At 41.4% G+C, this 12,428-nt stretch overlaps 1 protein-coding gene across 1 annotated transcript in view; it reads left to right on the forward strand.

The window, feature by feature from the left end:
• LOC110529233 (MAM domain-containing glycosylphosphatidylinositol anchor protein 2) overlaps window positions 1–12,428 on the forward strand; it is a 364,546-nt gene that overhangs the window by 318,046 nt on the left and 34,072 nt on the right. Inside the window, exon 13 of the mRNA XM_036985374.1 lies at window positions 10,227–10,247. Coding sequence (XP_036841269.1) covers window positions 10,227–10,247 — 21 coding nt within the window. The remainder of the gene's footprint in view (window positions 1–10,226; window positions 10,248–12,428) is intronic.

A 12,428-nucleotide genomic window follows, 5' to 3' on the forward strand; every position in this document is an offset into this window, starting at 1 on the left:
CGAAAGCCTTTTGGAGTGCGTCTGTGGACTTTTCCATGTGAATATTAAAGTTACCAAAGATTAGAATATTATCTGCTATGACTACAAGGTCCGATAGGAATTCAGGGAACTCAGTGAGGAACGCTGTATATGGCCCAGGAGGCCTGTAAACAGTAGCTATAAAAAAAGTGATTGAGTAGGCTGCATAGATTTCATGACTAGAAGCTCAAAAGACGAAAACGTCTTTTTTTTTTTTTTGTAAATTGAAATTTGCTATCGTAAATGTTAGCAACACCTCCGCCTTTGCGGGATGCACGGGGGATATGGTCAGTAGTGTAGCCAGGAGGTGAGGCCTCATTTAACACAGTAAATTCATCAGGCTTAAGCCATGTTTCAGTCAGGCCAATCACATCAAGATTATGATCAGTGATTAGTTCATTGACTATAATTGCCTTTGAAGTAAGGGATCTAACATTAAGTAGCCCTATTTTGAGATGTGAGGTATCATGATCTCTTTCAATAATGACAGGAATGGAGGTGGTCTTTATCCTAGTGAGATTGCTAAGGTGAACACCGCCATGTTTAGTTTTGCCCAACCTAGGTCGAGGCACAGACATGGTCTCAATGGTGATAGCTGAGCTGACTATACTGACTGTGCTAGTGGCAGACTCCACTATGCTGGCAGGCTGGCTAACAGCCTGCTGCCTGGCCTGCACCCTATTTAATTGTGGAGCTAGAGGAGTTAGAGCCCTGTCTATGTTGGTAGATAAAATGAGAGCACCCCTCCAGCTAGGATGGAGTCCGTCACTCCTCAGCAGGTCAGGCTTGGTCCTGTTTGTGTGTGAGTCCCAGAAAGAGGGCCAATTATCTACAAATTCTATATTTTGGGAGGGGCAGAAAACAGTTTTCAACCAGCGGTTGAGTTGTGAGACTCTGCTGTAGAGCTCATCACTCCCCCTAACTGGGAGGGGGCCATTCTTACTTTCCAATTTACTTCCTATTTTGCTGCATTACAACCTGTAATTGACATACACAAAATTGTCCAAATTGGTGAAGTGAAATGAAAAAAATAACTTGTTTAAAATAATTATAAAAAACTGAAAATATTGTGCATGCATATGTATTCACCCCTTTGCTATGAAGCCCCTAAATAAGATCTGGTGCAACCAATTACCTTCAGGAGTCACATAATTAGTTAGATTGCACACAGGTGGACTTTATTTAAGTGTCACATGATCTGTCACTTCATCTCAGTATATACAGTATATACCTGTTCGGAAAGGCCCCAGAGTCTGCAACACCACCAAGCAAGCGGCACCATGAAGACCAAGGAGCTTTCCAAACAGGTCAGGGACAAAGTTGTGGAGAAGTACAGATCAGGTTTGGGTTATAAAAAAATATCAGAAACTTTGAACATCCCACGGAGCACCATTTAAATTAATTATAAAAAAATGGAAAGAACATGGCACCACAACAACCCTGCCAAGAGAGGGCCGCCCACCAAAACTCCCAGACTAAGCAAGGAGAGCATTAATCAGAGAGGCAACAAAGAGACCAAAGATAACCCTGTATGAGCTGCAAAGCTCCACAGTAGAGATTAGAGTATCTGTCCATAGGACTACTTTAAGCCGTACACTCCACAGAGCTGGGTTTTACGGTTTTAAGTGTCCAGAAAAAAAGCAATTTCTTAAAGAACAAAATAAGCAAACACGTTTGGTGTTCGCCAAAAGGTATGTGGGAGACTCCCCAAACATATGGAAGGAGGTACTCTGGTCCGATGAGACTACAATTGAGCTTTTTGGCCATCAAGGAAAACACTATGTCTGGCGCTAACCCAACACCTCTCACATCACCCGAAGAACACCATCCCCATAGTGAAGCATGGTGGTACCAGTATCATGCTGTGGGGATATTCTTCATCGGCAGGGACTGGGAAACTGGTCAGAATTGAAGGAATTATGGATGGCGATACATAAGGGAAATTCTTGAGGGAAACCTGTTTCAGTCTTCCAGAGATTTGAGACTGGGACGGGGGTTCACCTTCCGGCAGGACAATGACCCTAATTATACTGCTAAAGCAACACTCAAGGTGGTTTAACCTCTAGCGACGAGCAATCCCGTATCCGGGAGCGTAATCATAGCCTCAAGCGCATTACCATAACGCAACGTTTCCTATTCATGAAAATCGCAAATGAAATGAAATAAATATATTGAAACACAAGCTTAGCCTTTTGTTAACAGCACTGTCATCTCAGATTTTCAAAATATGCTTTTCAACCAAAGCTACAGAAGCATTTGTGTAAGAGTATTGATAGCCTAGCATAGCATTAAGCCTAGCATTCAGCAGGCAACATTTTCACAAAAACAAGAAAAGCATTCAAATAAAATCATTTACCTTTGAAGAACTTCGGATGATTTCAATGACGAGACTCTCAGTTAGATAGCAAATGTTAATTTTTTTCCAAAAATATTATTTGTGTTGGCGAAATAGCTCCGTTTTGTTCATCACGTTTGGCTAGGAAAAAGACCGGAAAATGCAGTCACTACAACGCCAAAGTTTTTTCCAAATTAGCTCCATAATATCGACAGAAACATGGCAAACGTTGTTTAGAATCAATCCTCAAGGTGTTTTTCACATATCTATTTGATAATATATCAGTCGTGACAGTTGGTTTCTCATCAGAAGCAAACGGAAAAATACTGCAGCTGGAGATTACGCAATATTTGCAACGGAGGACACCAAGCGACCACCTGGTAGATGTAGTCTCTTATGGTCAATCTTCTAATGATATGCCTACAAATACATCACAATGCTGTCGACACCTTGGGGAAGCGACAGAAAGCCTAAGCTCATTCGTGGCCCATTCACAGCCATATAAGGAGTCATTGGCATGAGGCGGTTTAAAAAAATGCGGCACTTCCTGATTGGATTTTTATCTGGGTTTTGCCTGTGGCACTCACAGACAATATTTGCAGTTTTAGAAACGTCAGAGTGTTTTCTTTCCAAAGCTGTCAATTATATGCATAGTCGAGCATCTTTTCGTGACAAAATATCTTGTTTAAAACGGGAACGTTTTTCATCCAAAAACATTTAAATGTCTTGGAATGGTCTAGTCAAAGCCCAGACCTCAATCTAATTAAGAATCTGTGGTATGACTTAAAGATTGTTGTACACCAGCAGGAACCCATCCAACTTGAAGGAGCTGGAGCAGTTTTGCCTTGAAGAATGGGCAAAAATCCCAGTGACTAGATGTGCATTTCTTCCCTTAAACTCAGAAACCTCTCTACAATCTCTGTCTTTCCGTCTAATGTTACTTTACCAGGTGAACATTTTCTTGAATTATAGTCAAAACAAACATTACTCTGTTATCTCTTCCTCCCTTTCGTCAATTCAAAAAATCTATTTTAAAATAAACCAAAATAATGTGTCTCACGAGATTAAACTACGAGGGTTTTCCTGAGTTGCATTGTTCTTGAAACTCCCAAATATGTTATCTCTTGTTTCGCTGGTGGTACTTTACCATATAATACCCTGTGACCCTACTCTACCACATTGTTTACTAATGTGGCAATGTTTGGTATGAGTTTCTTCGTCTTTTTATGCCAATAACAAATTCACTACATTTGTATCAACACAGAACCCTCTAATCTACACCCGTTAGTAATTATTTTAAATGCATCGTGAAACAAAGTTTGACTATCTGTAAACATCATTCGTGCTCTTGCCCAAATACAGTTGAAGTCACAAGTTTACATACACCTTAGCCAAAAACATTTAAACTCAGTTTTTCACAATTCCTGACATTTAATCCTAGTAAAAATGCCCTGTCTTAAATCAGTTAGGATCACCACTTTATTTTAAGAATGTGAAATGTCAGAATAATAGTAGAGAATGATTTATTTAAGCTTTTCTTCCTTTCATCACATTTCCAGTGGGTCAGAAGTTTACATACACTCAACTAGTATTTGGTAGCAGTGCCTTTAAATTGTTTAACTTGGGTCAACGTTTTGGGTAGCCTTCCACAAGCTTCCCACAATAAGTTGGGTTAATATTGGCACATTCCTCCTGACAGAGTTGGTGTAACTGAGACAGGTTTGTAGGCCTCCTTGCTTGCCCACGCTTTTTCAGTTCTGCACACAAATTTACTATACGATTGAGGTCAAGGCTTTGTGATGGCCACTCCAATACCTTGACATTGTTGTCCTTAAGCCGTTTGACACAACTTTGGAAGTATGCTTGGGGTCATTGTCCATTTGGAAGACCCATTTGCGACCAAGCTTTAACTTCCTGACTGATGTCTTGAGATGTTGCTTCAATATAGCCACATAATTTTCCAGCCTCATGACGCCATCTATTTTGTGAAGTGCACCAGACCCTCCTGCAGCAAAGCACCCCCACAACATGATGATGCCACCCCTGTGCTTCATGGTTGGGATGGTATTCTTCAGCTTGCAGGCCTCCCCCTTTTTCCTCCAAACATAATGATGGTCATTATGGCCAAACAGTTCTATTTTTGTTTCATCAGACCAGAGGACATTTCTCCAAAAAGTACGATCTTTGTCCACATGTGCACTTGCAAACCGTAGTCTGGCTTTTTTATGGCGGTTTTGGAGCCGTGGCTTCTTCCTTGCTGAGCGGCCTTTCAGGTTATGTTGATATAGGACTCATTTTTACTGTGGACATAGATACTTTTTACCTATTTCCTCCAGCATCTTCACAAGGTCCTTTGCTGTTGTTCTGGGATTATTTTGCACCAAAGTAGGTTCATCTCCAGGAGACAGAACATGTCTCCTTCCTGAGCGATATGACGGCTGCGTGGTCCCATTGTGTTTATACTTACGTACTATTGTTTGTACAGGTGAACGTGGTACATTCAGGCGTTTGGAATCTGCTCCCAAGGATGAACCAGACTTATGGAGGTCTACAATTTTTTTCTGAGCACTTGGCTGATTTCTTTTGATTTTCCCATGATGTCAAGCAAAGAGGCACTGAGTTTGAAGGTAGGCCTTGAAGTACATCCACAGGTACAGCTCCAATAGACTCAAATCATGTCAATTAGCCTATCAGAAGCTACTAAAGCCATGATATCATTTTCTGGAATTTTCCAAGCTGTTTAAAGGCACATTCAACTTGGTGTTTGTAAACTTCTGACCCACTGGAATTATGATACAGTGAATTATAAGTGAACTAATCTGTCTGTAAACAATTGTTGGAAAAATTACTTGTGTCATGCACAAAGTAGATGTCCTAACCAACTTGCCAAAACTATAGTTTGTTAACAAGAAATTTGTGGAGTGGTTGAAAATCAAGTTTTAATGACTCCAAACTTCCGACTTCAAATGTAAGTATTCAGAACCTTTGCTATGAGTCTCGAAATTGAGCTCAGATGCATCCTGTTTTCCATTGATCATCCTTGAGATGTTTCTAAAACTTGATTGGAGTCCACTGGTGGTAAATTCAAATGATTGGACATTATTTGGAAAGGCACACACCTGTCTATGTAAGTTCCCACACTTGACAGTGATTGTCAGAGCAAAAACCAAGCCATGAGGTCAAAGGAATTGTCCATAGAGCTCCGAGACAGGATTGTGTCGAGGAACAGATCTGGGGAAGGGTACCAAAACATTTCTGCAGCATTGAAGGTCACCAAGAACACAGTAGCCTCCATGGAAGAAGTTTGGAACCACCAAGACTCTTCCTAGAGATGGCTCCCCGGCCAAACTGAGCAATCGGGGAAGAAAGTCCTTAGTCAGGGAGGTGACCAGAAACCCGATGGTCACTCTGACAGAGCTCCATAGTTCCTCTGTAGAGATGGGAGAACCTTCCAGAAAGACAGCCATCTCTGTAGCACTCCACCAATCAGGCCTTTATTTTAGAGTGGCAAGACATAATCCACTCCTCAGTAAAAGCCACATGACAGCCCGCTTGGAGTTTGCCAAGAGGCACCTAAAAGACTCTCAGACCATGAGAAACTAAATGATCTGGTCTGATGAAACCAAGATTGAACTCTTTGGCGTGAATGCCAAGCGTCACGTCTGGAGGAAACCAAGCACCACTGATCACCTGGCCAATGCGATCCCTACGGTGAGGCATGGTGGTGGCAGCATCATTCTATGGGGATGTTCTTCAGTGGCAGGGACTGGGAGTCTAGTCAGGATCGAGGGAAAGATGAACAGAGCAAAGTATAGAGAGATCTTTGATGAAAACCTAATCCAGAGCTCTAAGGATGGGAGAAACTCCCCAAATACAGGTGTGCAAAGCTTGTAGCGTCATACCCAAGAAGACTCAAGACTCAAGGCTTTAATCGCTGCCAAAGGTGCTTCAACAAGTACTGAGTAAAGGGTCTGAATACCTATGTAAATGTGATATTTCAGTGTTTTATCTTTAACAAATGTGCAAACATTTCTAAAAACCTTGCGTTTGTTTTGTCATTATGGGGTATCGTGTGTAGATTGATGAGGGGGGAAAACTATTTAATCCATTTTGGAATAAAGCTGTAACGCAACAAAATGTGGAAAAGTCAAGGGGGTCTGAATACTTTCCGAATGCACTGTTTGTCACATTTATATATGGGTCTTAAATATATAATAATACATTTTTAAATCACTTCTTGGATATATAAGACCATATATATATTACTTTTCTGTATTGGGTTGACCAGGGCTGGGCTCTGGTCAAAAGTAGTGCACTATATAGTGAATAGGGTCCCATTTGGGACACACTAACTGTAATCACATACCAAGCTTCCACTTATTTCTAGAACTCCAGCAGATTGTCAAATCTAGTTAGTCTAGTAATGCATTAGAGTATACCTACTCAGTAAGGGACATTTGTACAAGACATTTCTAAGAAGTGTACCTGCACGTGTACAAGCGAAGAGTACACTCATAAGCACTATCCCTAACTAACTTGATTATTGATTGAATCAATGATGAAATGCACACAAGTACCATTGAGAAAAGGTTTCACAGCTTGCCTGGAAGCTCTTAGCCCCCATAGTTCACATAGTATAGTATGACACAATTTCCAGCCTATAGTGCTCAAGAAGGCACCTCAAATGACTATGCTACAATGAACACAATGTCTTTGATGGGACATTCACAACTTATTGTTTGGCAACTACAGCGTCTTGTTTACAGAGACGGACTGTCTTGTCAGTGGTGTGAAAAGACTAATTTAAAAACTTGAGTCTTCATTTCCCTTCACTGTCTAAACCTGGACAATCAGACCAAATTATTTTTAAGCATGCTGTGCTCATTTTCATTAGGCCTATTTCGTCTTGTCATAGGCTAACTCGGTTCACTTTTCATTTTCAAAAAACAATTACTGTACGAGATAGAGATGGAAATATATTCTAAAAGACCCCATGCAGTCTTGTCATATTATTTTTAAATCATTACTGTGTGTGATTATTTAATGAAAATATCTCCAAAACATATTTGTCATCATTTATTACCCTGAGCCTCCTTTGGCTCTTGAAATGCTCAGTCTAAGCGTGTGGGCATTAGGAAACAAATTTGAAGATATTTACATACACAGCCCTGATAGGCTGATCTAGAACACATCCCCCAACTCCTTACCCAGATGAACAGTCATTTTCGTGTGTGTGCGCTTGTGTGTGCGCTTGATAGTGAAGGTGTTGAAGGGCAGAGGGGGGGAAATATGACTGAACCACACATTCATTTAAACTGAGGCTGTGTGACTCAGAGGTTGCAAGTAAAATAACAGTCAAACGAAGCATATTTTCATAAGCAAGGCCTGAAAAACAGGTAGAGGGGGAAAGGGGTAAAGATAGGGGGAAGGGGAGTGTAGAGAGAAAGGGGGAAAGATAGGGGGAAGGGGAGTGTGGAGAGAAAGGGGGAAAGAGAGGGGGAAGGGGAGTGTTCTTTATAAAGTAATTGCCTTTACGTTTGGTCGTGTTTTGGCTTTATGAGCACTGTAGTACATCATGCTACAGTGATGGGGATGTGTGAAACTTTCCAGAAAGATTAAAACTGTCCTTCTTGCTTTTATTCCCTCCTCTTCTGTCCTCTCCTCTCTTCTCCTTTCTTCTCCTCTCTTATCATCCTCTCCTCTTGTCTATTGTCTTTTTCCCCCCTCTCCGTTCCTCTTCTCTTTCCTCCCCCCTCCTCTTTCCAACTTCAGACATTTTTAGTTATAGTCCATCATCCTCTCCCTCCCCCTTCCTCTCCTCTTTCCTCTGTTCCACTATCTCTTATTTCCTGTCTTTCTTCTCCCTTTTATTGTTATGGATTGAGAAACAGCTGTCCTTGTAGTTAAATTGCAACAACGAGTCAGAAAAATGTGTTCTATTACATATTCTATAACGTTCGCTCAGGCCTTTCAGTTTTCCCCAGTGTATAAGAGACCCGACTGGCCCTTCAGTTCTTAATCAATATTCCTTTACACATGCTTTCTTTGTGGGGATGATTTGTTGTTGCTTGTTTTAATCGAGTGGATTCAAATCAATTCGTAGCTGTGTTCCATAAATCATTGTCGGTGATGGGTTCTGACTCCTAAACTTGAAATAATGAGTCCCATAGTCAGGTTTCTACACCAGAAGTTAATGGTTATCTGTAGGACGAATGTGCATAGAGGAGGCCATTAAGCTTGGAACGTACTGAATAAAGGAAAGCCAATCACATGGTTGCAGTCACTGATAAGGGTGGAGAGAGAGAGGTGGTTTAGTGAGGAATGGGGGCCCAGGTCAGGTCACATTACGGGAGAAGGAACAGTTTATTGCCCACATCGCTTAACTTCCTTGCCTAGCCATACAGATGTAATGCTTAGAGGAAAGGAGGACACCACACACAAATTGGGGTATGTATACTGGGGTTGGTGGAACCATGTCTTTGTCTTATGCAGCTGTTATGACCCAGTGGGTGAATAAACTTGGTTTGAGCTCTACTAATCGTCCGTGAGTTTTTACTTGGTTCGTTTAGAACCTAACATTGATAAAGGTGACACAGTTGTGCGGTTAAGCTGATGTATCACATGGGACAGGAATTGATCATTAAAATGTCATGCATCTTCCTGACAGCTTAAATTGTATTTACTCCGCAAAACATTTACTGCAGGGCTAACTGGTTTATATTGAAACAAACCGTGTTTTTTACCCTTGACGCTTCTGTGTTTGCCACGGAGCTAAACCCTCTGAAGTGATCAATGAGGAATGTTGAAGAAGCCGGGCAGAGAAGAGGCAGGTGGAATGCATAATGACCCTGAAAGGTATTTTAATAGAGGAACACTGTACTGGACTGGAGCAACCATTTTTATGTGGAATTTCACCGCTGTAGTTCTTCTCGTGTTTATGTAACTGTAGTGATGAGGATGGTATGATAGACAGGTCACCAGTGGGTTGCCGGAGATAATTTATAGGGTTGTGTTTTCCTGTCTATTTGACCAGGAAAAACTCTAGGCCCTAGTTAAAAGTTATACAAGGCCTTACGTTTTTCCTCATCACTTCACATTCTGTGCCTCACATGCCTCGCAGTGTATTTAATTAAGTTAGGGCGCTTGTTAGTGGAAGTCACCTTGGTTAAGGACATCAGCAAGGCAAGTAAAGGGTAATAGTGATAATCTGTTTTATTTATAAGCTCATTAATGTGGTCGGGCTATTCTTAGTAATCCCAATCTCACACAGTAGATAGAGATAGCAAAGAGGGGGAAGTGTGTGTGTGTGTGTGTGTGTGTGTGTGTGTGTGTGTGTGTGTGTGTGTGTGTGTGTGTGTGTGTGTGTGTGTGTGTGTGTGTGTGTGTGTGTGTGCCTACGTGCGTATTTCAGATGTGTACAGCATCCTTTTTTATTTCAAATGTCTTTAATTTGTTATTGGATCCCTTCCCATCTTTAACTCTGATACTGATTGTGTATGGAGATGGAGACTGGAGATGATTTCTCTATCAGTTATGACATTTTAAAGTTGATTAACATTTCCACTTCCAATGGGGGATTGAAACTCTACAGCTAATTGTACTCTGAGAGAATGTAGAAGTTGGGAAGATGGCCATCAGGAAACAGACTTCGAAGTTTACCAGATGCTTCTTATTTTCAGTCACTACATCTTTCTGTTGATAATTAAGTTACACACTGTTTGTGTACTATGACATTATGATCTATTGTGAGTCAGCACACATCAAAGACAAAACCCAAACCATTGTCAGCAAAGTGCTGTTTAAATGATGGAACACTATTATATTGTTTACTAATAGCTTTCTCTCCCTCTCCTTCTGCCATTTTGTTTTTCAGCTCCTGTCAACCCTCACCTGAGTAAGTAACAGCTTTATTTATTCATTAAGTCTGACACATCACAGAAACACAGCATGTTTCTGAACATTATGAGGAACATTCCTCAGACCTGAACTAGGCAGAGCTGAGCAGCTCTGGGAGCAACATGGAGACTTGTTGGTTGTGGAGAGTCCTGTGGAGTAGTTCTACTGTAATTTTCCATATACAGTGAGCTCCAAAAGTATTGGGACAGTGACCATTTTTTGTTTGTTTTGGCTTTGTACTCCAGCACTTTCGATTCAAAATGATACAATGACTAGCAAGTTGAAGTGCAGACTGCCAGCTTTAATTTGTGTGTATTTTCATTCATATCGGGTGAACTGAAATTACAGAGCTTTTTGTACGTAGTCCCACATTTTAGGGGACAAAAAGTATTGGGACAAATTCACTTATACTGGTGGGGTATTAAAGTAGTAAAAAGTGAAGTAATTGGTCCCGTATTCATAGTACGCAACGACTACATCAAGTGTGTGGCTCTACACCATTGTTGGATGCATTTGTTTTGGTTGTGTTTCAGATTATTTTGTGCCCTGTTGTAGTGGCAAGAGGTTAACCATGTCTTGGGGGTATGATTTGTACCGTCTACACTTTAACCTCATAGTCATTTCAAATCCAAAGTGCTGGAGTACAGAGCTAAAATCACCCAAATCTATCACTGCCCCAATACTTTTGGAGATCCACTGTAACCACACTGGGAAGAGCTGCCTAATATTCTGTTGGAACAATGTGTGGAGGAGAGAGAGTCATTTTCAGGGTGTGTATATGTGGGCATGGGGTGAAGGGTGGGTGTGTGCGTGCATGCATGTGTATAGTGCTTGTTAATAATGCATTTCATGTGTTCTCTCCAATGTTCACACATTATGTGATAATCAGGTGCCGTGTACATTCCCGCTACAGTATCTTATTACAGGAAAACTCCACATTTACTACGGTACTTCCTACTTCACAAGCACTCATTTGCCGAAGTGTACTGTGTTAATGTGTTGGGTTAGCAGCCGTTACCGCATACAAATCCCAAATATAATCATTACCAGCATCATTATCAAACCCCCTATAGATCGCAGCCAATCTTATCTAAACTGTACATCTGATCTGTACACCTCCTCCTTGCTGATCCTCCCCTCCATACCCCCTCCTCGTCCTCCTCCCCATTTTCCATCTCCTCATCACCCCCCCCCCCCCCCCCCACACACACTCCTCCCCTCCTAATCCCCCTTCTATCTCCAGTAAGGCCCAGGTCCATTTAGCTTAGCTTACAGTGGATTGACATTACCAGCAAGACTCTAGGGGCCAGAACCCCATTTAGATCTGCATGCCTGAAGGCTGGAGGGGAGAGAAGTCAAGAGCTGAGGCCCATCTCTCTCTTTCTGGCTGTCTTAGCTGGGCCACACTCACTCTGTGTGTGTGTGTGTGTGTGTGTGTCGCTCTCCTTTTTTCTCTCACTCCTCTCTCTCTCAATCGCTCCCCCTCTCCTCCTCATCTTCTCTCCACTACGCGTGTAAAGCCTCGAGCTCCTGCCTCCACCGAGGTCGCCACTCCAAACTGCTCCCAGCTACCTTTTAATAAATCAATGAATATTTATCGCACGCTCCTGTATCCAGAATCTAAATGCTGTTTTTTTACCCACCCTTTGAGGACAGTTCTATTTCTAAATCTCTTCTGATTATATGGTATTGATGTCATATTATATTGTTCCATATAAAATAAAATTGTATTTGTCTCTGAATACAACAGCTGAATTCCTTACAGTGAAATGCTTACTTACAAGCTTAATCAACAATGCAGTTTTTTTTATTGTTAAGAAAATGTTTATTAAATAAACTAAAGAAAAAAAAGTAATACAAGAAAATAACTATAACGAGTCTATATACAGGGGGTACCGGTACAGAGTCAATGTGCCGGGGTACAGGTTAGTCGAGGTAATATGAACATGTAGGTAGGGGTAAAGTGACTATGTATTGATAATTAACAGCAATGCAAATAGTTAAGGTGGCCATTTGATTAATTGTTCAGCAGTCTTATTACATGGGGGTAGAAGCTGTTAAGGAGCCTTTTGGTCTTAGACTTGGCGCTCCGGTACCGCTTGCCGTGCAATAGCAGAGAGAACAGTCTATGACTTTGGTCTGGGGACCCATGTCAAGTCTTTTCAGTCTCCTGAAGGGG

Source organism: Oncorhynchus mykiss, chromosome 8 (assembly GCF_013265735.2).
Source record: "Oncorhynchus mykiss isolate Arlee chromosome 8, USDA_OmykA_1.1, whole genome shotgun sequence".
NCBI lineage: Eukaryota > Metazoa > Chordata > Actinopteri > Salmoniformes > Salmonidae > Oncorhynchus > Oncorhynchus mykiss.